The sequence below is a fragment of the Balearica regulorum genome, chromosome 1 (genome assembly GCF_011004875.1).
Source record: "Balearica regulorum gibbericeps isolate bBalReg1 chromosome 1, bBalReg1.pri, whole genome shotgun sequence".
In the NCBI taxonomy this organism is placed as follows: domain Eukaryota; kingdom Metazoa; phylum Chordata; class Aves; order Gruiformes; family Gruidae; genus Balearica; species Balearica regulorum.
In genome coordinates, this window is record NC_046184.1 from 196,244,425 (window position 1) to 196,270,920 (window position 26,496).

Here is a 26,496-nt window from a genome sequence, read left to right on the forward strand (position 1 = left end):
CTTTAGGCCAAGAGACATTGCAAAATGTCTATGTGCAGAACTGGCTAGTTTGTAATGCCTTTGTCTTCCTAGAGGACAGCTAAAAAATTCTGTAAAGTGGGGAGAACTGCTGTATCCTTTCATGTAGTCTTCTGAAGTCACTGCTGGAAACTCTGGTACTGAAGATGGGTGCTGCTGCTTTAATGGAAAGGCAAGAAAGCAGATGAAAAAGATCTCTGAAGAGATCATTAAGGAACCAAGTCCCCATGCCAGTGCCCTGAGAGTCACTAGTTGACAGGAAAGACACCGATAAATGAGGCAGGTTCAGTGAAGGCACATGAGATGGTGGGAGCTGGAGCACTTGCCCCACAAGGAGGGGGCTTCAGGGCAGCTAACAGCCCCTTCCAGTACCTACAAGGACATTATCAAGGAGACAGAGCCTGGTCTTTTCACAGTGGTGCAGGGCGAGAGGACGAGACAACTGGCACAAGTTGAACAAAAGAGGTTGAGACTTGATTATAAGGAGAAACTATTTCCCTCTGAGAACGGTCAGGCAGTGGCACAAGTTGCATGATCTCTGCGCCTGGGGGTTTCTGAGACCTGACTGGATAAAGCCCTGAGAGACCTGGTCAGATCTCACAGCTGACCTTGCTTTGAGCAGAAGGTAGGACTAGAGACCTCCTGAAGCCCCTTCTGACCTTAAAGATTATATGATTCTACTTACACATTATGTTTGGATGCAACGCCCAGGTCTAGTATGCGTATATGCATCTTAGCCTTCTGAAGGATTAGTTCAGAATTAAGATTTACAATTCCTATTAAAGATTCTCTTGTTCATAAACTGTATTTTTGTGAAGGTGGCAGTAAAGAATATGCAACTTGAAGTTTTATGGCATGATTTTTACATGTAGATTTACTTACAAAGTAACTTAAGAAAAAAATTGTACTTATGCCTAGAGCCTTGCCAGTAATTGATTTTTCAGTTCAATGACTAAATAAATAAATGAAAAAATAGCTTGGCTGAACACAAAATTATATTTTTTTGGCCAACTATGAAACAATTTGGGTTAAATGAAAGATTTCAGTTCAACCCAAAGTAAATCACTTCAGATTGAGGAATTAATAACTAGAAGTCTTCAACCAAATGTAAATTGAAGCATCATTCCTAAGAAGAGGAGTGGTCACATTCACCCCCTTGGTAAGGAGTGGAAAAGATGCTCTTGTGTGATATTGTCATATAGTACCCTCTGTTCAACGGTACTGTCTCACTGATAATGTGGGCTTAAAAATGGTCCATCAACAAGGGAGAGCTCCTTAGAACCTCCGTCATGAGTTATCCTGGGGCAGGGCTTTTGTGAAGCTGTTCTGTTTTGTTCAAATTTCTTCAATGTTTTGTTCGGCTAGAGAGGAAGGAAGAAAATAACTTCACAGTTTGACAGTGAAGACAGTATTGTGAGTACAGTATCTGTCTGGTGTGATTTTATAGAAGGTGAAATGACTTAAGCAGAAAGGCTGGGGGAGTGGGACCCCACTCAGTGAACTGTAGCATTGTGGTTTGGGTGATGGGGTACCTTGGTTCCGGCAGAAAGCACTTTTGAGTGCACATTTGACTGGTGTAGGTCACAAAGACTCTTCTTCCACTGTGCTGCCCTAGTGAAGGGCATGGGAGAGCTCAGGAGAGCATCTTTTTGCCATCCATTTTGGTGCCTCCAATAGTTGGGAGGATCGGTTTCATGAAAAGTCCTGGTTGATCTCCAGAGTCATTTTTGACACACACTCAAGTCACAGAGATGAGACGCTTGGAGATGGAGCATGCTCAACGTAGGAAGAACTTAGGTGCATTTTTAGAGTTTCTCTTGAGCTTGTAAAAACTGAAACTTAGCCCTTCAAGGTCAATTTTCCTAAGGCCAGAAAACAGCATCCTCCCAATTTCTGTTCCCCGTTTAAAAACATAGAGATGCTACAGCTTCTCAGTTGAACCATCTGCTGAGGGAGGTTTCAGCCAAACAGTTACATTTGACAAAATCGTAAGCCGTCGAAAACAAGGTTCTCGGTTGGAATGCGGTTGGTAACCATAAGTATCTTTACTTACACCTCCTACAGTAAAGGCATGTTTGGTGTAAACGTGTTCTAATCCACACAAGCAAAGAGAAATGCTTCTGTCGTGCACGTGCTATCCCATTATCTTCTCTTGACTCCGTTATATCTTGCCATCTCTCTTTCCTCACATTTCCCTACAGGTCAGCTCTTAATGCAGAACTAATTTTGTATTAGAATTGAAATCCAGTGATTTGGGCATTTCCCAGATGAGTTTCAGTAGTAAAACAGGCTTAAAATTGAACCCCTTGGGGTTTCTTAGCTACATTTCCAACCTGATGGAAACTGTCACCCCAGAGGTGAAGTGCTGTTCGTTGCTGTGTACTTGTTACAGCAGAGGAGTAATCATCATATGGTGTTTTTGTTCTTCTTGTGTTTTTAGGTGTGGTGATATGATTGTTGCTGTAAACGGACTATCCACGGTTGGAATGAGCCATTCTGCACTCGTTCCCATGCTGAAGGAGCAGAGGAACAAAGTAACTTTAACCGTGATTTGCTGGCCTGGAAGCCTCATATAAATTTGGGAATCGCTTTGGTTCAAGCAGCTTCTTTTTCTAGATAGCTGGCACAAAAATCTCCTCTATCTTTTTTCCCCTATTGATACAGCTGGTTATAAGCAGGGCCAAAACTGCTGTATTTTCTTTTTTTTTTATAGGGCTGTCAGACTCACTCTATGTATCTTTCCATCCTGAAATAGCCATTTCTGTTTGCTATATCCATTGCTGACGCAAATGCAAATATACACGAGCTCAGAGAGAAACTCGCACTCCGATACGGCTGTCATTGAGCTTTCCCCGCCAGGCTTGTAGAGTTAGCAGAAGAACTTAGTGGTTCTTTAGGTTTCTCTGCACAGTCCTCAAGTTATACGTGATATATAAACCTAATAGCCATGTGCCCGTTCTTCCCTGCGAAGAGAACATGTGTCAGTACCGCAATGACACATCTATCTGCTGCTATGAATCAAATTCTGTTTCCAAAGGTACATCTCTGCATTTTGTACGCCTTTTCATTTTTTGATTCGATGTTTCAGACTGATTCAAGTAATCCATTTTATTCATCTGAAATTATTTGGTCCCCCAAATTTTTCTTGCAGGGCATCAGTGTTCATAGAAAAGTAGGACAAAAGCCTGATATTACTGGAATTTTTATAAAGTGCAATAATTGGACTCTTTGTTAGGAAACTTTAATATATTACAGAGTTTGTATCCTATAATGACAAGAAATATGGAAGTAATTAGTGTTGCAACACTGGCAAGAATACACGTGCCCGAGGTCGCCTTTGAGTGAATGGCTTGCAGTATTAGACTTGACTTTACAAATGAATGTTTTGCTATGTCAGAGAATTTTGATGAACATTTTTACGAAGATCATTTTTACTGTTTCTATTGTAGTTGTCAGCTCTCTTTATTCACGTGTGGAAACAATACTACTTTGACTTTCTAAATGAGGGAACTATTTCAAGGAAAAAAAGCAAGCTATTAAGAAACCATACGTTATGGTTTACACGTGGGCAGGCTAGAAAGAAGGCTCTTTGAAATCAAGTCCAACTGCAAAGTAAGCTGCAAAGTTCACTCTTATTCTATCACCTCCTGACAAATGTGCAAATGCCTTGATATCAAATGCTGAAATGATCTCTCTTGCATTTCAGGATATTTTTTTTTTCCTTTAGAGAGCACCTGCTATTAAGTTGTCAGTAAGAGTAATACTATTTAACTTGGATTGTATTTAGCATTTTTACAGACCAACCTGTAACTTCTAGACTTTGCCTTTCCGTGATATTTGCAGGCTAAGCACCCATTTGTTTAAGAAAAGAGGGGTGGAGTGTGGAAAGAAATGTGCTGACCTGGAGCAAACCCCGTGTGTTGTCAGTGTTCTGCATATTTGAAAAAGAGCTTCGTTTATAAACCAGGTTCCCAACCTGAACTGATTTTATGAATGACCTCTGTATTGTATTATTAATTACCAGAGAATGTAATTGAGAATCACAACATATTTCAATTGTGAAGCATGAATTTTATTTTCAGATTTCGCCGGTATAATATCGGGGCATATTATCGCATGTCATTAATTCCAGTAGCTTTGTTTTCAAAAGAAATAAAGTTACTCTTTTGCAAAAAAAAATAATTGTAAAAATCTCATATGAATGAAGTGGTTTTATTCCTCTCTGTAATGTATGCTAACAATTTAATTTCATAATATTAAAATACGAAAGAATGTCCTCTACAGTATATTACTGTACTGAGAATCTTTGTTTCTGAAGTGAACACCAAACTTATTTGATACTCTAACTGATTTAATGACAAGTTTCCTCCCATCCCCAGATGCTGTTTCACTGTGTACTTTGCTCTTAATGCAGATTTTTTTTGTAAAGTACATCTTACTATAGACTTTAGGGAGATTTTGACATATGTACTAGATTTAATGGGGTTTTTATTTTTAAAGTTACACTTTTCATTCAAAACCCTGCAAAAATCAGATTTTTAGATTTTTTTTTTCTTTATATGTACCAAAAGCATGGGTTAGTTTAAACTATGTGGTTTTGTTTCTGTATGCTGTAGCTTTTGATCAGAATGTCTAGTGATAAAACCTTTCTGAATTAATTCCCTTCCTGAATCATTTTTCCCCTTTAGCTTGTAGCTGCATAGTTGGGTTTGGTTTTCCGTGCCTTCTGTTTTAAATTATTTCACGATTTTTTTTTTTTTTCCCAGATATTGATATCTAATTGTGTGGTATTAATGAAGGATGAATGAAAATAAAACTTCATTCTACTCATTGTAATAACTCAAAGTATTGTCTCGCTCTTTGCAAAAGATAGGGGTAGCTCAATGCCGAGTCAAAAACTGGGGGGGGGTTTCTGCTGTGATTTCTCATAAATTACAGTTAGTGAATGTACCAAAAGAGTCTGAGGGCATGCTCATCCAGCCAGGGTAACGTACCAGCTGTTTAACCAGTAGTTCCAGCACTGAGAAGCGTTTCTCAAGCGGGGGTAAGATCTACGCCTTATGGTACTTCGCCACAAGCAGCGTTTCCTCTTTCCCCCTCAACGCCAGCTGGTGCCGATCAGCTGGAGGATGTTTTCACAGCATAGGTTTAATGCAAGGCGACAGTCTTGCTGGAAACATCAGTTGTGCAGCTGAAACTTGAGCCTCCCGGTAATCAATTCCCATCTCCTGTGGGCAAGCATGCTCTATCTTTAGATGTCTGAGAAGCTGGAATGAGTCTAAAAGCAATTTCTTAATGATTTGCAGTAAAGTTGCCCAGAACCTGGGTTCTTATTCCTCGCAGTAGTTAGTGGGTTACGAGCAGGCAAGTTCCTTTAATAAAACCGTGCCTGTGTACAGAAACGCAGAAGAAATCAGCTGCGTCTGCAGGTCTGTTGGTAGCTCTTGTACTTCCCGTAAGGTAAGAGCCAGACCATCAGTGTTTTAATTACAGACAGATTAATGAATTTATTGTTGCAGCTGAAGGTGCACAGAGCTGTTGCGTGAGTTGGTGGACCTAGTCATCTGTGTGCTGGAGCTTCATGTGAGAAACACCTTCCCCAAACAACCCTAGGGATCTCCAGCAAAGAATGTAAAACAGTTTATTCTGCTTCACAGCATGCCAATGAAACGAAATCTGAAGATGTTTCATTTGCCGCTCTAAAGTCAGGAACAACTGAGGGGAAAATTCAACATCACAAAGGAATTAAGAATTCATTTATTTGCAAATTCCCTAGTAGATCGGGGGTGGGTATAATGAAAATCTAATCCTGGTTCTCAGATACAGCGTGACCCAGATTATACCAGAAGCAAGGCAAGTTCCTTTTAGTTAAGAAACTTGACCATTTACTTCTGAGGCAATTTTAATGGATCATAAAAATTTGTTAATGAGCTAAGGTAGGAGATCCTGATGAGTTAAAAGAATGAGTATGCTAGGCAGGACAGCAGCGATGGCAGATGTGGAGTTAAGGCCACACGTGTCTGTTGCCACACGGCCCAAGATGATGTAACAGTGGGGAAGGTCAGTGGACATCCTCATTCGAGTTGTCTCGGACAACTTGTAGGCAATCTGTCTTACCTAACAAGTGGATCTGCCCTGACACACAGAAAAACGGAGAGACAGAAAATGATTTGCAGTGACCTCATCACACCTGACGTAAATCTGTCCAGCTAGTGAAGAACAATTCTTAGACTACTTGATGCCCAGAAGATGGAGGAGGCTTTAGACTTTATGCTCCTGGGACAATTCAAATAATGTTATATGGGTAAGAAAGCTTAATTCTAGCTAAATGCTGATGCTGTCTTTCTGTTTGACGCCACGGATGGGTCCCCTGCATATTAGCAGTATGATATGGATGCCATGCCAATGTCAGTGATGCGTTGCAATTGTTACGATGGTGATGAGCCCCCTTCTGTAGAGTGATGCAGAAAACTTCAGACAACTCAGAAATCAAAGAGGTCTGAGAGTCCAGTGAGAAGCGCAGAGCCTGTTCGGCATCAGCTGTGGCATTCACTGCGCCTGAAGCTGTTTTAGAAGGAACAGGAATGGGTTTGGGTTTGGGGGTTGTTTTTGTTGTTAGACTATGCTGGTAAAGGCTGGCCGGAGGAATCTGTGGGTTGCAAGCACAGCCAAGCAGAAACAGCACACTCCTCAGCGGGGAAAGCCAAGTTTGTTTTGCCAAAGGGGGAATGAAAGCCAACCGCTCCCGTCGCAGGAGGGGGAGGAATTGGGCAAGAGATGGGTGGGGAGAGCATCTTCTGCAACTCTTAGGGGCAAATATCGCATCTAGGAGGGGCTGCCTCTCTCCACCCTCCTTCCCAAGTGGTAGTGGCTACCTTAAGCACCTCAACTCCCCTCCCAGACCTCTCCTATCCTGCCTTAGCCGTAGCAGCCAGCTGTGGAGACCGTGGCTCAGGTTTAGGCAGAAGAGGCAGTAGCATCGAGGCCGCATGGCATCCTGCCGCAGTGGTGAAGGCCAGATTTGGCTACACCGGAGTCAGCGATCATGGTCTCGGTGGTGACTCAGTCTTGGGCGTCTTGCAGGGAGGTGGTCTGCAAAACAGCCATCCCCACCTTTTCAGGTGCAGCTGCAAGGGTTCACATAAGCACGTCAGGAGCACTACCTCTGGTCTCGGAGCTAGGCTTGCCTAGCGCTCTGGATCCACAGCACACAGCATAACCTCTGCTGTGTAGGGGGTTCATCTAGCAGCTCTGCTTTACCCCCAAAGCATGGTGTCTGGTGGTGCAAAACCACCACTATTTCAGCAGTGATGTTTGGTCTCACTACAGCTCTTCTGCCATGCCAGCGTTGGCAATCATTAGAGGAAGACTTGAAGGAGAGGAGGTAAGTTTTAGTAAAACAGAGCTCGCTCTTGATGCTTTTACCTATTTGTGGACTAATCGTGTTCTCTGCAGCACATTTTCTGTACTATGCCTTCAGACTGATAATAAATTGTGGTGGATGAGCACTAAATGGCAATGGAAATTAGAGGTGGATGTGTTCTGTTGCATTAACTAGTTTACCGCTAGGCTGGATGAGATGCATCACGTAAGGGAGATGGTATCATAAGCAGTGAGAGAATTTAATTACGATGATGAATTTAATGCTATGGTGGGTTTTAGATGTAGCCGTGACATTAGCTACTTGTAGTGACTTCATTGCTTAGCAACCTCAGCACCAGGCAGCAAGACCCAAAATGCCTTTTTCTGCCCCTAAAGCAGGTGGGTATGGAACCTTAACCAGCCTCAGGGCCAGCCCGGGCACCCACCGGTTCCACAAGCCCTTTCTCAGTGAGCAGCTCCACTAAAGCCAAACGGGAGCTGGGCTTGCAGTTTGGTCCCAGCCCTGTACGGTAATGAATGAAGTATGCAATTAAGCAACCCGTTTGGTATTTCTTTCCATCTGGAACAAACCAAAGTGCTGGTGGCTTTCCTCCCAGGTTTTGCTATAAAGCGATTGCGGAAAGCTACTGAAGAGAAGCATTTTAATCAGATTAGAATAGATAAAGAGTATAACCCTTTGGTTATACAATTGAGCTTTCTAATCATATTAAACTTTAATACCAGCATCAGTGCCATATTGGAAAGACAATCACAAAAAGCTACAAGCATAAAATATTACAGAGCCTTAAACATTACAAAATGTCATCCACTAAAGTTAAAAAATGTTACCATGTTTGGGAAAACATGCCAGCTAAAAAAAATAATCCCAAACAACCCGGGAGCCTGCAGTCCTGCGTACATGTGCAGATTAAATGCAGCACAGCAGAGGCAAGGCTTGACCTTTTTGTTTCTTACTTTTTTATTAATTAAATTGCTTCCCCAGCAGCTACTTCTGCCACCGCTATTACCCACCTTAGTCCTCATCCACCGAGGTGCTAAGTACACTTAGCTCTTTTTGCAATCAATTAAAGGTCCCTCCTTGTGGGATGCAGCAAGAGGTGACTCCTCTTTACTAGTGAAGCAGCCCTGGGAAGAAACAGCTTCGGCTCTGTCGCACCTCTGCCGTTGCAGCCGCCACTCGGCATCCATCGGTGCTTAAAGCAGGAGAGGACTGAAGCCAGGAGCCAAAGGAGAGGGGCTGTTAAAGCACGTCAAACGCTTGATTGAAGTGGGTTGGTCTTCTGGCATCTATGTGTTTCCACTGATTTGAGTTTCCTCCATGATTCAGGTTTGAGAGTACAAAGGACCCTGCTTGGAAACAGTGGCCTTGCACTGAAACTCTGCCCATGGCCACAAGTTCTGCCGGTACAGCTCCGGGCTGCAGCGGCCTGGAATCCCAGCAGGCAGTCACAGCTATCCCTCCTTGAGTGAAACAGCCAAGCAATAATTCAAAACCAAAAGTTTTCCTTTCTTCTTCCCTCCAGCTGGAGTTTTCTCTTCCCACAGACATGCCGGAGGTGCTACGCGATTTGTTTTGATTGAATAGAGTCAACATAGCTGCAGCCGTCATCCTGTCCTGGGGAGCTGGTCCAGGGGTCCTGGGTCAGCCCTTGGGGTGAAATTTTATTCAACTGAGTATGCTGCACCTCATGGAGTCTTTCTCAACCTTAAACTAAATAGCATTTACTCTCAGATTTTTCTTCCCAAAATTTATTTTTTCTGACCATTTTGCTTGTTTCCTGCCCGCCATCCCGCTGCAGCGATGCTTGGCCGCTCCCCTACAACCTTTTAAGTCTTGCTTTGTCCAAGGCATCTTCCAGCCCACTGATGCTTCCTCCAGGCACAGGGTCTCTCTGCGTCATCCTCTGACAGGTAGCACACAGTCAGCGGTGTGGGGAGGCGTAAGGGGTATTTTGGGCTTTCCATCGCTGCCGGGACTGTTGGCACTGGGGGTGCAGCTGCTGGGTTTGCTGCTCCCCACCGTGGGGGAAGCATCACGGCTGGGTCCCACAGACGTCCCCCACCTCCAGCATCTACCCCAGCACCCCACACACCGTCTGAGCCCCGGAACAGTGGAAGGGGGGACACTGCTCTCTAACAGCCTGGGAAGTTTGGGTCTTTGTGTTTCTTTGCAATTGATGCTGTGGTAATTATGCACCTTATGAAGCTATGCGATGTAATCATACCCTTCTAAAAATGCCTTGGATTAAAAGCTTTTCCTGGGTCTTTAGGTGATGGGCCTGCAATTACAGAAAATGAACTGCATTTTAGCTTTCCATTGAAATTAATAACAGTGGTTCTCCAGTTGACTCCATGAGTAGTTAATGGAACAAACTGGGTGCTTCACTACAATACGGGTTTTAAAGCTATCTGAGAGAGATTCTGTGTTTCAAATAGGAAAATAATTTACATGATGCAAAACCATTTTGTTTGCATCTTTGTGAAATGATGGCTCCGCATAGGTTTGAGATGTAACTGTTTATCAATAATGATTTCAGTGTGCTCTTCCATCCCTTGCTGCACTTGGCGGGGAATGACCTGCAGAGAACTTTGGAAAAAGAAAAACAAGCCAAGGAATTAATGATGCAGAAAAGAGCTCCAGTCTGGCCTGAGCAGCACGACTGGCTTTTAGCATAAACCTTGAAAAATAGATTTGTGTGAGTTCATGCAGGGGCAGAACAGTAAATATTCTGAGACTTGCTGAATTTCAGTTACCCCATCTCCAACTTGGTTCGGTTAAAGTCAAACTGTGATAATCAGTAGATTTTGGAGTGCTGCTGCTGGGTTGCAACCGATCTCAGGGAGAGAGCAGCCAGCCTCTCTCCTCCATCCCAGTTAAACTGCCCCATAAGCAGGGCCAAAATAGTTCACGTGTCTTCTGCTGCATCAGGCGCCTTTCATAGCTCCTTGCCCAATGCACAGAGGTGCCTCCAGCACATCACTCTCCAGGCAAGCAGAAAAGCGAGTGGTCCCTCTTTCCCCTGTGCCTTTTGTATATGAACTGGGCTGAGGATGGTTCAAGATCCAACTCTGCACCTCCCACAGTGAAATCAGTCCCTCTGCTCCTCTACACTGGGGATACTGGAGGTCCAGAGCAGGTTTGGACCATTTTTCCCATGGAGCAGGTGTACCGCAGGGGCACCCTCTCTCACTCCGCCATCAGCACCCGTGTGCCACCAGCCCTGCCTGCTCCTTCAGTGCCACAGTTCACCCGAGAAACATTTCAATGCCTTTGCTCCCTGGTCAGCAAGTCCACTCTAACAGCAGCCGTGAGTAGCTACTCAGCCTTTTGGGTCACTCTTTGTCTCCCATGACCAGGAAGTTTGGCCTGGCACTGGCCGTTGCAGGGGTGGATGCCGACGGGGTGATCGCCATTGGCTCGTGCTGCAGCTGCTGCTTTCTGGCATCGGCCTCAGTGGTTTTGGGAACCTGTGACCCTGTCCCTTACAACTCTACAGACACTGTTTCAGTGTCCACATTTTTATCTTCCATCCAGTGAACACCTTTGCACCATGAAGCTAAAGCAGAGCGGGCGCTGAGTGCCACCAGCAGCTCCCCGGGACCGGCACCGGGGCTGGGGCTCACTCCCTGGTCCTGCTTCATGTACAAGGCAGGAAGAGCCCCGAGCACACCCGGCTCCTGCCCGAGAAGCCCTCTCCTCAGGCTGTCACCCCTGGGGTGCGTGGCTAGTTCTCACACCCACACGCTGCGTCCTGCCGGGACGCCCTGCTGCTCATGTGTCACTATTGCCAGTTTTACTGCCTTTCCCCTGGATGATAGCATCATCCCTGTGAGTTTTAGTACCTCCCCGACTTCAAAAATAGTTGTGTTTTCAGGGCGTATCTCTCAGCTGTCCAGAGCAACCTGAACCGCAATCTAAAGAAACTGTATTTCACCAGGAGCTTCTTGAATGAAACACTTGCTCTTTTTTCTTTTTTTCCTCTCCAAAAGCATCTGCCAGTAGTGTAGTGAGACATCAACCACAGAAAAATATTTTTCATCAGCTGAGTCTCGTGGCACTCACACACTCACAGGAAAATATCGCCTCAGTCAATGGCCACAGGTGCCCTCTGGGAGGTTGGGTGGTACCAATTGCCAAGAAGATGCTCTGAACCCCCTGGCCTGGGCCCAGAGCCGCTTCCCACGGCAGTGCTTGCACAAGGATGGGTTTTGGTAGCATCCTGCTTCCCAGCCAGATTGGATGCGGTCAGGAACAAGGGTGCATAATCAATCAAAACCTCAGGACAGGGAAATTGTACGTAATTATCTAGCATATTTTATAGATAATATATTTTTATGGCCTATATATTATGTATTACCCATATATTATAATTACCCATATAATTAACTGTAACTACCTATATGTTATAGGTAACAAATTATAGATAATTACCTAAAAGTCTGCAGCCTTTTGAGTGGCCCAGCATGGGCAAAACTGAATTTCACTTGTTTGTTTTCCTTCCAGATTCTCAGCTCCTCGAGGCACAGCTGTAAATCAGTCTTAGCGAGGTTAAAAAAAAACCCAACCAAACAAGCAGCTCATTTTTCTTTACTTCTTTCACCCCTAATTTGCCTTTCCCTCAACTTTTATATAATCTGTACCTTTCCCAAAGTACTGAGACCGGGGTGGGACTGACCCCGCCACCCTGGACCAGAACTGCTGCTGCAAGCTACAGCCAGGACAGGTTTTTCAACCCCAGGGCAGGCTTTGAAGGCCATCAGCTACGCTTCTGTCTACACTTACTTAATTTTATTTCTGTGTCTCATTCATTATTTTTGTTGGCAAGGAAGGTGGGGGGAAGGATTTTTTTTTTTTTATGAATCAGGAGTGGAGTCAATTGAGAAGCACTGTAGAAACATCTTGCAGCAGATGGCTGCTTCTGCACACCCATCTTCCATGAGGCAGAGGACAACTTGCCCCAATCTGATGAAGTTTAATGCATTTGTCTGCTTTTAGAAAATCCTTTGGTTATTGCTAGAGTTGGTTAATTCTATTAGCAAATAGAAATCCAGGTCTTTGTGTGTGTTATGGTCTCATGGGCTACATGACTACACTACACATTGATTATCAACAAGAGGTGTCTGTAATGACTTAACTTTGCATTAATTCATGCTGCGTCAGCACAAGAATCACAGAATCATTTAGGTTGGAGAAGACCTTTAAAATCATCAAGTCCGACCATAAACCTAACACTAAAAGTCCACCACAGCTTTTCAGCTAGTGCTGTTTATCATGGCTGGAGCATTCAAGTACCTGCTCTTTGAAATACAATTAAACCAAAAACTTGCTCCCTAAACAAACTGCTCTGTGCAGATCCCCAAAGCAAATCAACCTTTTACACACATGTGTGAAAGCCCTGAAAGAGGAGGTTTCAGCGGAAATGCTGACAGCCCACTGCTTAGAACCAGTCTGATGGCTGACCCAGCCATCACGCTGGGGGCCATCAGCTGCCGTGGGCAGGCAGGGTCTTCCTGACTCCAGGTAAAGTCAACCACAGTGAATAAGATGCGAGGCTTGTGGCTCATTCTTAGGTTATTATTCTACCATCAAACAGCCAGATGGACATCTTCCTTGGTTTAGGGTAAATATTTCTGTTGGGTTTGCGTGACAAGGTTTTTGGGGGCAGGGGCTACAGGGGTGGCTTCTGTGAGAAGCTGCTAGAAGCTTCCCCTGTGTCTGACAGAGCCAATGCCAGCCAGCTCCAAGACGGACCCGCTGCTGGCCAAGGCCAAGCCAATCAGTGCCTCTGTGATAACATATTTAAGAAAGAGAAAAACAGTTAGAGCTTTTGCAGCCAGAGAGAGGAGTGAGAAGATGTAAGAAACTCTGCAGACACCAAGGTCAGTGCAGAAGGAGGGGCAGGAGGTGCTCCAGGCGCTGGAGCAGAGATCCCCCTGCAGCCCGTGGTGAAGACCATGGTGAAGCAGGCTGTCCCCCTGCAGCCCATGGAGGGAGGATGAGGGGGTGTAGAGATTCCACCTGCAGCCCGTGGAGGACCCCACGCCGGAGCAGGTGGAGGCACCTGAAGGAGGCTGTGGCCTGTGGGAAGCCCATGCTGGAGCAAGCTCCTGGCAGGACCTGTGGATCCGTGGAGAGAGGAGCCCACGCTGGAGCAGGTTTGCTGGCAGGACTTGTGACCCCGTGGGGGACCCACGCTGGAGCAGTTAGTGAAGGACTGTAGCCCGTGGGAGAGACTCACATTGGAGAAGTTTGTGAAGGACTTTCTCCCGTGAGAGGGACTCCATGCTGGAGCAGGGGAATGATGAGAGTCCTCCTCCCCCTGAGGATGAAGAAGCGGCAGAAACACCGTGTGATGAACTGACCATAACCCCCATTCCCTGTCCCCCTGTGCCGCTGAGGGGGGCGGAGGTTGAAGCCGGGAGTGAAGTTGAGCCCGGGAAGATGGGAGGGGTGGGGGGAGGTGTTTTTAAGATTTGGTTTTCTCATTCCTCTACTCTGTTTTTCTTGGTAATAAATTAGATGAATTCCCTCTCAAAGTTCAGTCTGTTTTGCTCGTGACGATAATTAGTGAGTGATCTCTCCCTGTCCTTATCTCGACCCACAAGCTTTTTGTTGTACTTTTTCTCCCCTGTCTAGAGAAGGAGGGGAGTGATAGAGCGGCTCTGGTGGGCACCTGGCCCTCAGCCAGGGTCAACCCACCACAATATTGTATCAGCCATATCCTTCAGATGCTGCGTTGCTCTCCCGCTGTCTCCCATTCACGGCGAAGAATAAGCTCACCTGGGCTTGAGAGTGCTTTTTTACCGACTGTTGCAATGCTGAAATGAAAAACCTATCGACTTTATCACGAGAGGCGGGAGGCTGAGCACAGAGAAGCATCCTTGCGATGCAAATTTCCCCTTCATTTAGTGTGATTTTTCGTTGTCAAACAGATAAAAGCTAACCAGTGAGCAAGGAGCAAACCTGGCATGTTGTGACAGACACTTGAAAACAACAGATAAATGTGCCGTTTCCAGCTTCAGCCAGGTATGTCTGATTGTCACTCAGTGAGTCTTTGGAAGCTTTGAATATCAGATACTTTAATTATAAATGCTCAGTCAAGTCAATATATTTCTCAGTACAGGAGCAGTGACAGACAAAAACGATTTTCTTAAAATTCAGCGTGCACAGCGACATCCTCAGAATTTTAAAATAAGACCAGCACATCATTAAAAATAACAATTTGAAACTCATATATACAAAAAAGGAATGGCAAAATAGACTTCTGGGGAGACTGCAGGTAAGCTTCAGCCCAAACTTTACAAGAAACACAAGCTTTGGAAGTCCAGAAAGACTTCACAATGCATAATTACGTTGCACTTCCATACCTTGAAGTGAAACACGGCTATAGCTGTGCAATCTTTGAGCCACCCAGGAGCTTCATGATGGAGCAGGATTGCACTAGACAGCGTCTCTCCTGCTGACAGTCTGGATGTGAGGCATGAGAATAGAGATGCTCTGCCCAGGCACAGATATCTGTCATGTTGATGCCTAATGTTTACACCGGGGAGCTTGGGCTCCCTTTCTCCTTAATGGAGAGAAATTGGCACTTTTAGGTGCTGTTCATCTCATCCTAATGTAGTTGTCTAAAATAAATCAGATGACTCACACTTTAGACATAGCTTTTTTTTTTTTTTCCCCTGTCTTGAAAGTAAGTGGGGATGAGCAACCGAGGTACCAACTTTCATACAGTAGTATCTAAAGGTAGGTGAGATGAATCCTACCGTAGATAGTTAGTGCTTTGCAGCACTTCTCCAAATAAGTCAGATGTAAAGTTCCTGAGAGAAGCAGGTTTTGACAGCAGTCAAGAAAATCTAATCAATGAAGAATATTTCAGCTCCCCTCCCAGGATGCAGGTGGCGTTGGACAACATCAAGTATGTATGGTAAGACATAAAAATGGGGCATCCAAGGGAGTCACCAAGGTGGGGTACTCAGGGAAGTCCATGCTGGGGGACCATCACTGCAAGCCACCTCCTATATGGTGCTCCTGGGTTGGAAATGATGCATCTCAGACAAAACCCAGCTAAAAGCTTGTGGCCTGGGGGCCGTCAGGGAAATGTGACCTCTTTGGGGGTACCATTGGGTAGAGCCACCCCCCCCACAAGCACCTGCGCCCTCACTGGGTGCTGCTACCGGCTGCAGGGAGCCAGGCGGCAATGCCAACTGGCATTAGGGAACTCACCTTTGGGGTCCTAAATCCAGGTGAGAGGATCCCATCGTCACACCGTCACAACCAAGTGGCAACGTTAGGATGTGGACTTAAAGGGTGAACATTTACATCAGGCATAAGCAGCAGCTGATTTTAAAGACAAGTTTAAGATAACGCGTTGTTTTGACTATCATGTTAATTCCCGGTCTCTCAGAGGTGCATGTTGCCTGATACACCTAAACTGAAGAATATCAGCTCCTACCTTGGAGATATCCAAAAGCCATCTGAACATGGCCTTTGGCAACCAGCTTGAGGTGGCCTTGCTGGTATGGGGGGGAAAGTTGGACCAAATAAGATCCAGAGGTCTCTGCCAACCTCAACCATTCTGTGATTCTGTGAACACTAAAAACAATGTAAAAATAATTAAAAAATCAAGAACGTTCCTGATGAAGCTTTTTCTGAGACACAACTCAGAGATATCATAAAGTAGCAATTTTCAAAAATACTTTCATCACTCAGGAGCGCTTTCTCTTTGAAGTTTCATCAAAAAGACACACTTTAGTGGAAGCATTCACGTTGGCCTACTAAGATCCACAGTTCACTGAGTGCTTTCCAGCAGAAAGGGGCTGCCCACAAGGTCATCCCCCTCCCACCTGGTTGAACAGAGGTCACCACCATTCACCAGTGAGGCATCGCCAGGGCTGGAGCAAGGGCATCCTCCCCCAGACCAAAGCCCCTCTCTCCTCGTGGCCTGCCCCTGTTCCCCTGCCACACGCTGTGGACATGGCCAGGGTGTCAGGCATCCCTCCCTAGTCACCCCATGGCGGCCACCCTCGTGTCTCGCTGCTTCTGCTTGGGTTTTCATATACACTACGTACATGCTAGCAAGATACGGAGAGCAAAACCTCACCCCCTTCCTCCCCTTCCATTGCTCTGCATCTTTGCACCGGGAGGGGAAGAGGATGCCAGTGTTGATTAGATACAAAAGTGAAAAGAAAGAACAGGAGAAGACAGCAAAATAATCCTTCCTTGATGGAAAGCTCTCCTGTTTGTTCAGATCATTACCATATCAGCAAACCCACATAAAAGTACCGTTAATTTTAATACTTTCCCAAGACTAATTAGGTTTAAATTGGGTAGAAAATATTGTTCAAATAACTAGCCGTGCATAAAATCCTCAGTGAAGTTTAAACAGGAGTGGCAGAAAACAGGGAAAATAGTTTTTATTAATGCATTTACACCTTCTTAGAATTTCCCTGAATTGTGTTTTACCTTGGCTATAAAAATGAAAACATTTAAATTTCTTTAAAATTACATTTGACTTAATTACAGCCAATCCCTAATACCAGCAAACAACCCATTTTGCCTACTTTCCAGCATAAATAGCCACCAGCCTCATCATTTCATAAAGAGTTGTTTTTCTACATGATGTTCTCTATGTGCAGAATGTTAATAGCTACTATAGCTGAATATGAATAGGCTTTGTAGCTCCACTTGAAATATAGAAAAATGGCCCAGACATTAAAAAAGATAAAAGGGAAAAGGGCAGTAATGAATTTAGAGGAAAATGAACATTAATGGCACTAGCATTACCTCATGTTCCACATAACAAATTATTGGAAATCTGTCAAGCACACCAAATTATCTACTCATCTGCTGTTGTGGGGCCCTTTGGAGCCATCCAAAACCAGCAAAAGCAAGACAATTTAAGCTAATTTTACTATTTATAACAATAGAGCAGACCATTAAGATAAATTAATGTCATTATCAAGTTTCTATGAAAATGACAAATACCGCTATTTCAAGCAGCTTTAGAAGCTGTTGACTATAATGAAATCTGCTGTACAGGTACTAAAAAGAAACACTCCAAGTAATTATTTTCTAGTAGCTTGTTTGTTTCCTTCACATTCATTTACTTTCACCACAATTAGTTCTGTACACAATATATGGTAACTAAACAGTCAACACTACGCAGCATTAGGACTAATTGGGCAATTACGATGCAGTTTTCAGCCTTTTAGGTCCTAAAGAGAGCCAGGAGTAAACATTTTAGAGGCAACAATAGCGGCACCGCATCGATTTGCGGGGTTGGAGTTTGAAGGAATACAAAGCAATGCGAGAAATAAAGCCAGGTAAAATGCTTTACACAAAACAGCCCAAAATGAGATGGTTTATTAAATGATCTAATTGCTGAGGCTCAGAGCGTGAGGCTGGACAAGGCAGGCAGAAGCCAGCCAGGGTTAGGATTTTGGAGCAGGGGCGAGAGCGATGCCAGATCAGCACTGGCAACCTCCGGCCTCAGCCCCAGATGGGTACAGCTGTCTAACCAACAGCCGGTGTTACACTCAGCAGGGGTGGGAAAATATGTGTGCTGGAAAGATTTATTCATATTCTCTCAAAACTTGCTCAACGTTGTAACTCCAGGTGTTTCACACAGGCATGTCCCACCCTCTACAGGTCATTCCTGAGCCCCAGCACTACTGTGTTAGACAACAAATTACACAATAAAAATATTTTCCTACTGCCAGTCTTGTGTTTTTGCTTTGGAGAATAAAGAAAACAGAAGCTCCCAGTCCCTCCTTCTTTCTACCACTGACAATTTACTACACAAGGCCAGGAAGAATACACACGTACTGCAAATGCAGCACAGTTACAGCTCAATATGTGAATAAAATTCAGCCAAAGTGGCAGTCTTCAGCTGCATTAACCAAACATGATGGAGGCAGCCATGGAAAACTAGGTGGAGATGTCATGCTTTCTCAAGCCACCCTGGAGGGATTTTTTCCCCCCCATAGCTCACTGACACAGAAGACAAGAGAAGGACAAGGGGGCTTAGCATCCCTCTTTGAACTCGTTTTCACTTTCCTCATGGCTGTAGCTGCCAAGCTTTTATTTGCTCTGTGTTTGGCATTTCATGCCAGCAACATAATGAAATAATTTGCATATTTGCACATAATTTCCACACAACCATCTCTGACTTCACTATGAGGGGGGTGAGGCACTGGAACAGGTTGCCCAGAGAGGTTGTAGATGCCCCCTCCCCGGAAGTGTTCAAGGCCAGGTTGGATGGGGCTTTGGGCAACCTGGTCTAGTGGAGGGTGTCCCTGCCCACAGCAGAGGGGTTGGAACTGGATGATCTTTAAGGTCCCTTCCAACCCAAACCATTCTAGGATTCTACAACCTCAAAGATCATCCAGTTCCAACCCCCCTGTCATGGGCAGGGACACCCTCCACTAGACCATGTTGCCCAAAGCCCCATCCAACCTGACCCTGAACACTTCCGGGGATGGGGCATCCACAACCTCTCTGGGCAACCTGTTCCAGTGCCTCACCACCCCCACAGGGAAGAATTTCTTTCTAACATCTAATCTAAATCGACCCTCCTTCAGCTTAAAGCCATTACCCCTTGTCATGTCACTACACTCCCTGATAAACAGTCCCTCACCATCTTTCCTGTAGGCCCCTTCAGGTGCTGGTAGGCCACAATTAGATCTCCCCGGAGCCTTCTTTTCTCCAGGCTGAACAATCCCAACTCTCTCAGCCTGTCCTCATAGGAGAGGTGCTCCAGCCCTCTGATCAGCTTCGTGGCCTCCTCTGGACTTGCTCCAACAGCTCCATGTCTTCCCTATGTTGGGGCCCCCAGAGCTGGACACAGTACTCCAGGTGGGGTCTCACAAGAGTAGAGGGGCAGGATCACCTCCCTCGACCTGCTGGTCCCTTCCAACCCAAACCATTCTATGACTCTGATTCTCCTCTTCCTCTGGCCAGTCCCTGTCCTGCATCACACCACCACAGCACAGCAGTATCTTAGTCTGGGTACTGATCAGTTCTGTGCTAATGATAATGAAAGGCAATTAGTCTCTGAAAGCATTATCACAACATTCATTGCATATTTTATTAGTACTATTGGTCAGGGATTTTATGAAGCAGAAGTTTGCTTTTTCCTTAATTAGACATTTATGAGAGAATATCAGATCTGACAATCCATTTTAGTAACATATTACAGAATAGACTCCAGCTGAAATTCAGCTTTGGTTTATACACCTGGTTTTGCACTGGATATAACAGGACCTGCATCTTTTTGCAGCAGCACAAACTTGGCTCAGTGTCCTTGTGACAGACTATGCATTCATCAGTTTAGGGAACGCTGAACTGTCCACCCTGCTCACAGCTGCTTCCAAAGGCTGGAGATGCTCAGGTTGCATGGGGATGCACAGGCAAGAGCAAAGGTCCTCTGAGCTCTTGCACCAGGATGATTTTTAAATGGGTTTCTACAGTACCCTCCCAAGGGAGGATTTATGAAGTGCTGGAGCAGCTACTGGGGGACCTCTGCAAATCACAATTATTCAGGCCCCCAAGACAGATGTAAAACCCAACCAGGTGAGTGTGCTGGGCCAGGTTACACCATCCTGTCTGGGCTACAGCAGTTTTCTGACCCTGTTCTTCCACTGCCTATCAAAGGCAAGACATTGTGGTTGGGCTGGGCCTCTGTCCCTGCCAAGGAGGCTGATGTCCATTTCCTTGCCACTGCCTAAAAGCTCTTGCAGGAGCAGCTGGAGCCCAGCAGCCAGCACAGGCATGGTGAGCTCAGTCACTCAGAGCCCTCAGGACCTTTGGTTTCTGTCTCATTACTGTCTTTGGTCCCTGTGCTTTGTCCTGCATCTCCATTATATGGCCAGATTCTTGCATCACTCCATCTCTAAAAGATGCTAAAAGGAATTTCTTAGAAATTATTTTTAAAATTTCACACCTGAAAGGAGCAATGAGCCAGCTGCTGACCCCTCAGCAAGCAGCTGTCAGCAGCACTGGAGCACTCAGCCGGTGCATGCAGGAGAGGATGGCTTTGCCAGGAGTCAGCAGGGACTGGTGGTCGTCTTGGTGGCCAGGAGGGCAGCACCTTGCCAGGTGGTCCAGGGACCAGTGGAAGGCACAGGACAGCCGTGCACCATAAGCTGGATATTTCAGTCTGCCAAGCTCTACAAAGAAAAAGCTTTTGAATCTCAGAACCAGACGCAGAGTAGTAGGGAAAGCAGCAGAACAGTGGGGTTGTGTCCAAAGAAGGATGAGGAATTCAGGGGAAAAGTGGAAAAACACGTCCCTTGTGTGCCTGAAGGGCTTTTGTGATCCTTGTACATTCAACCAGGGCTGAAAGCGGTATTTTTACTGTGCACATTGATGACCCTAACACTGTATCCACTTCTGGCCTCTGCAATTTTGAAAGGTATTCAATATTTAAGTTACCAAAAAAAACCCCACCTATTTCAAAACTTGGAGAAAACACTGCTGTGAAAAACCTGAAGAGCTTATAAAGGACATTAAGATCTGACCTTGCTACAATTTGTATGAACTTGTTCAGAGAGAAAACAGAGTTTGCAAAGGGACTGGATGATAGAGGAGAAAGTCACAGCAAGAACTAAGGAATGAAGCCACAGCCACACAAATTCAGCTTGAATGTGGAGTGCAGATCTCCACCAGCCAGGGTGCTTAACCATTAACTCTCAGTGCCAAAGGTAACAGCTATCTCCAGCTCAAGGCTGGATGACTGTATTCCCACACAAGTAATTGGGCTCCAGACAGAGGTAAGCAAATGAAATCTAATAGCCTGTGATAGACAGGCAGGCTGCCCAGGCAATTTGAGGTTCTCTTTTTGCCCTTACATACTGCAAGTTTATGAGAAGGATCTGCAGACTGAAGAGCTAGGTCAGGGGGGAACTCAACTGGGCACACACCCACGATACAAATCAGAAAGGACTCTGATGGAGAAAATGTTCAAATAGCATGACTGTATCGTGTCTGCTGATTTTTCCAGACTTTTAGCTCTGTAAATAAAATATACCTTGTGAAATTTCTGATAAACCAGGATTTTTTGTGAGGTCTTCTCTACATCCACCAAAATGTGGTAGAGGCAGGAAGGGAGAGATTTATCATGGGAGAGCCAGATACATCCTTAAATACCAACTCTTCTCATTCCACTATAAACAGATGAAACCCAACAGATATCAACACTCATCTTTGTCTCTGATAAAGACAGCTCAAGGTTAGCTCCGGGTTTGGCAGTGACAAACACGGCAGCCGCCCTCGGTGCGGAACAGCAGATCCAGCCAGCAAACGTCAGCCGCTCGCCAGGCGACCGGCCCCACGTCTAGCACATCAGCTGTTCCACCACCGGCCCGGCTTCTGGCATTTCCTCAATGGATGCTGTTTAGCATTGACTTTATGTAATAGTAGTGAAAATTAACACTATTTATGCAAGAACAGACCCAATCAAGGAAAGGAATGTGCTTTTTTAGATCATTCATCCCACCTCTTGCCAAAACTTGCATTGTGTTAAGCAAAGAGACAGACACACAGACAGACGGTAGAAAAGCTGCAGGCACGCTGGTGAGAGCACAGAAAAAGATAAGACAGTTTTTTTCCTGTTTCCTCATGCTTTAGCAGGAGATGCAGGGTTGCAATGTCACCATGGCTGGCTCTTACCCCCCCCACCTTTGCCTGTGCAGCCTCCAAAAAACCCCAGTTCTGTTGGTGGGTCCCTCTGACATAGCACAAAGCAAACCACTAACAACAATCAGATTTCCTGCCAAGCAGGCTGATGCTTTGCAACAGATCTTAGCTTGAATAACCCAGAAAACCAAGTGGCGACTGGACTTTGAGTTCAGGTTTAAGTTTTCCTCTACACCCCAGAAGCACAGCCTGGATAGCGATGAAGAAATCCTCTCCTCCCACTCCCACAAGTATTCTTCCTTTCCCCTTGCTTACAGAGAGCATTAAGCCCTGATGTGAGCATGTTAAGATCAGGGCAGTAAGACTGTCTTAAAAGTCTGCAAGCAGCCTGGTACAAGGCACCCTGAGGCGTGGGCTAGCACGGTAACTGAAGCAGCAGCAAACCCAAATTCAAAGCAATCAATGTGAAAAAGGAGGTTTGTGAGCACAATGACAAATACATTAGTGTACTGGCAAACCAAACACCACCAAACTGATCCTATTACATAGTTATTGTCAGATGAATTCCATCAAATCTCTCTATTTTAAGAAGTGGATGGATTTTCAAGGACTTCTCCACCCAAAGAGCGCAGACAGCAGGAACCTCGTGCAGAGCTGACAACCAGCTCACTGCAGTGCTCGGTGACCTAGCTATTAGACACAATGCTAATAGCTGCTTGTTACATCTTTCTCCAGGATGGGTGCAGAAACACAGCCTCTTTCCCAGGAAAGAAATGCATGGGCATTATCCGAGTGGTGGTGGGACAATGCTGCGTGAGGGACCCTGGATATGGGGTATGTTGTAGCACTGTGAGGGACATGAAGAGCATAGAGCCTGGTTCTTGGGCTCTATACATTTCAAATATATTTGTATTGTGTACATTTCTACATTGCCAGTAACAAGACAGTCAATCCATATTTCCTCCCAACTCCATCTTCAGCACTTGCTTCTGCTCTACTCTGCCCACCAATTGTGCCAGCACAGTCATTTGTGCAACATAGGGCAACCAGAAACCCTGTACTTAGATTAAAAATAACCCACTTTTTTGCAAAGTAATTTTTCAGCTGTATCAGCTTTCTGGCTCAGCAGAATCACAAACCAGTACATGTGGTGGCATGGCGGGTGGGAATGAAAGGGCTGAGATCAGTGGCTGATGGAGAACTGTCTCCACATGAGGTTGTGGCTTTGTGGGGAGCAGCAATGCATCTCTGCCCCCTCCCTCCTGCAACACATTCCTTCGCCCACCTGGTACCATGTTACATCTTGGCTCTGGAGCAACTGTTTTGCAGCCACATAGTGAACTAAGTCAGGGCTCTTGGCTTTGCCTCTAAATAAAGCCTGCAAAATATTTTTAAGCCAGATGAGATTTTCAGTCACAATTCACAGCACATAGTTCCTGTACAATTCAATGGGTGGTATGACAAAGCATGGGTTGGAACAAGAGAAACGCGATTTACAGCAGCTGCTGAGACCACTTCATACAGTAACACCCTTGAGCAGGGTCAGTCAGGACCAAAGTGGGATATGGGTGTCTACAAAAGACTTCACAACATTTTTCACACACACACACCCTTTAAGCTTAGCTAATGCAATCTGTGTTGAATTCTTAATAATTTAAGACTTCTTAAAGGAGTTGGGTTTATTTCAAAATCAGTATGATAAAGATGGAAGTAGTACACAATGCATGTTTTCACACTTTGTGATGAAGACTGAAAAGAGACGTGGAAGATAAAGGGCATGGACTACAATATCACAAAACAGTTTATCTCCAAGCAAATTAAGATCTATACATAAAAAAATAAAGCAAACTCTGTAAATGAAATTCTGAAACTGCTCATTTTGGTTATTTGAAGAACAAAGAATACAGATATATTTTTAACCCCTGAGATTACGAGTCTTTGTAGTCTGAACAATGCTTTGAGTTCAGAGGAAAGTGGTAACCCCCCAAGGAGGAATAAGATAGGGTGAACACCGTGTACAGCTGCTCTAGTTTGGCTGGGGGTCTTGCCCTGCACCCAGGGGAGTTATTGCCAAGGTGGTTGCACATGGAGCAGTGAGAGAATCACAGAAGAGCTGAAGCTCTTTCCTCAGTGGGCCTCTCTGCTCACACTGGTGTTTTACTTCTCAACTGAAAGGGCACACATTCTCCATTACCAGGTGTGCTGGGGTGATGAGCTGCACCCCAGATCCCTGGTTCCACCCAAGGAGCTCACAGCACTCTCCAGACAGTGCAGTTCATACATCGCCTTTGCTGTTGGCCTGGACACAGGCAAGTCACTAAATCGCAAAATGGCAGCTTGAATTAAACAGTGATTCACTTTGTTACAGCCCATTAATAGCAAACCATCTCTAATTACAATAATTTGTGGTAATAAATAACAATATCAGATCTGTCTGGAAGAAAGATAATTTGCTATCTAAAACAAGGGATGTGAAATGATTTTGTATGCAGGTGCTGCTCAAAGACATGATTTGGGTTGCATGAGGAGACCATCACAGAAGGTTAGACCAACACTATCTTTGGCCAGGACAGTTACAGGACAACTTGACAAATAAAATATCCAGAGTTGCAGCTGCTGTGGATGGAGGTTTGGGACTTTGCACTGACTACTGGAAAGCATAATTTAAAAACTCAATCAGGTTTCTTAGAGCCTTCTCCAGTCAGAATCTGAAGCTCTGCAAGGACTGAGATTCCCTGGCTGCCTGGGAGAACGCCCTTGCTCCGTGGAGTGTCTGTTCATCCAAAGAGTTGCCTCAGATATTTCATTTTTCATTTGCTTGCATCTTACCTTCAGGTATGATGAGGTCAGCAGGAGCTTTGCTTCACCCACCTTCATAAACACTTTCTCCTCTGTGCACAAGGAACTACGTACTACTTCATACGTAGTTTTCCTTTCTTTTTCCAAAAAGCTCTCACTTGGGTTCTTCATGAAGGCTCTTACAGGAATGGAGCTGTCATGAAAGATTCTCCTATGAGGATTAATAACTAATCTAAAGTGGTTAAAAGATGTGAAACAAAAGGTGGAAGAGATGAGGCAGTTTTTCACAATGAAAGAGAACCACTGGGGAGCTGTGCTGGCCAACATTTTTGTAAGTGATTTGGACAAGGGGTGAATAGTGAGGTGACAAAGTTTGCTGATGTTGCAGAATTGTCAGGGAGTAACAATGACAACTGGCTATGAAGAGCTGCAGATGGATTTTATGCCGTGGAGTGACTTTGAGGATAAAATGGAAGATGAAATTCAACACTGATAAACGCGAAGTAATGTGCACAGGGGAAAACAATCCTAGCTATGTATGTTCTGTGATGGGCTCTAAATTAGCTATTATCACTGGGGAAGAGATCTTTGAATAGCTCTCTGAAATACCAGCTCATTACTCAGTGGTGGTCAGGAAGGTAAATATGATGTCAGGAGTTATTAGGAAAAGAACAGAGGAAAATAGAAAACACCATTATGCCATAGTAGGGATGTACTCAAACTTTGAATACTGTATACAGTTCTGGTCTCCCTACCTTAAAAGCATGTGCTAGAGCTGACGAACAATGAGATAAGGCTACTAAAGGTATGGAATGGCTTTTATGGTAATAGGAGGACACTGAAAGTTACAAAAAGAATGAGTGAACAGGGGTAAGACAGTGAAATGATAAATTATTAATGACATCAAAAAGCCATTCTCCTTTGTTTTCTCAAAGAATGACCTGGATAGGCTAGAGAGTTGGGCAGAGAAGAACCTAATGAAATTCAAGAAAGGCAAGTGTAGGGTCCTGCACCTGGAAAAGAATAACCCCAAGCACCAGTTCAGGTTAGGGGTTGATCTGCTGGGAAGCAGCACTGCTAAGAAGGACCTGGGAGTCCAGGTGGACAACAAGCTTTCCATGAGCCTTTGTGGCCAAGACCAATGGTATCCTGAAGTGCATTAAGAAGAGTGTGGCCAGCAGGTCAAGGGAGGTTATCCTCCTCCTCCACTCTGCCCTGGTGAGGCCACATCTGGAGTATTGTGTCCAGTTCTGGGCTCCCCAGTTCAAGACAGACAGGGAACTACTGGAGAGAGTCCTGTGCAGGGCTATGAGGATGATGAGGGAACTGGAGCATCTCTTGTATGATGAAAGGCTGAGAGAGCTGGGTCTGTTTAGCCTGGAGAAGAGAAGACTGAGAGGGGATCTCATCAACGCTTATAAATATCTAAAGGGTGGGTGTCAAGAGGATGGGGCCAGACTCTTCTCTGTGGTGCCCAGTGACAGGGCAAGGGGCAACAGGCACAAACTGGAACACAGGGAGTTCCATCTCAACATGAGGACAAACTTCTTCACTCTGAGGGTGACCGAGCACTGGGACAGGCTGCCCAGAGAGGTTGTGGAGTCTCCTTCTCTGGAGATATTCAAACCTCACCTGGACACGATCCTGTGCAACCTGCTCTG

At 45.1% G+C, this 26,496-nt stretch overlaps 1 protein-coding gene across 5 annotated transcripts in view; it reads left to right on the forward strand.

Moving 5' to 3' along the window:
* The window catches only part of LNX2 (ligand of numb-protein X 2), a 60,845-nt gene extending 55,991 nt beyond the window's left edge, over positions 1-4,854 (forward strand). For 4 of the 5 annotated variants that reach the window (XM_075742109.1, XM_075742108.1, XM_075742110.1 and 1 more), the window contains one exon: positions 2,459-4,854. In XM_075742109.1, coding sequence (XP_075598224.1) covers positions 2,459-2,594 — 136 coding nt within the window. In that variant the 3' untranslated portion in view covers positions 2,595-4,854. The remainder of the gene's footprint in view (positions 1-2,458) is intronic. The other variant, XM_075742113.1, reaches the window with a different exon arrangement.
* Positions 4,855-26,496: the final 21,642 nt, after the last annotated feature.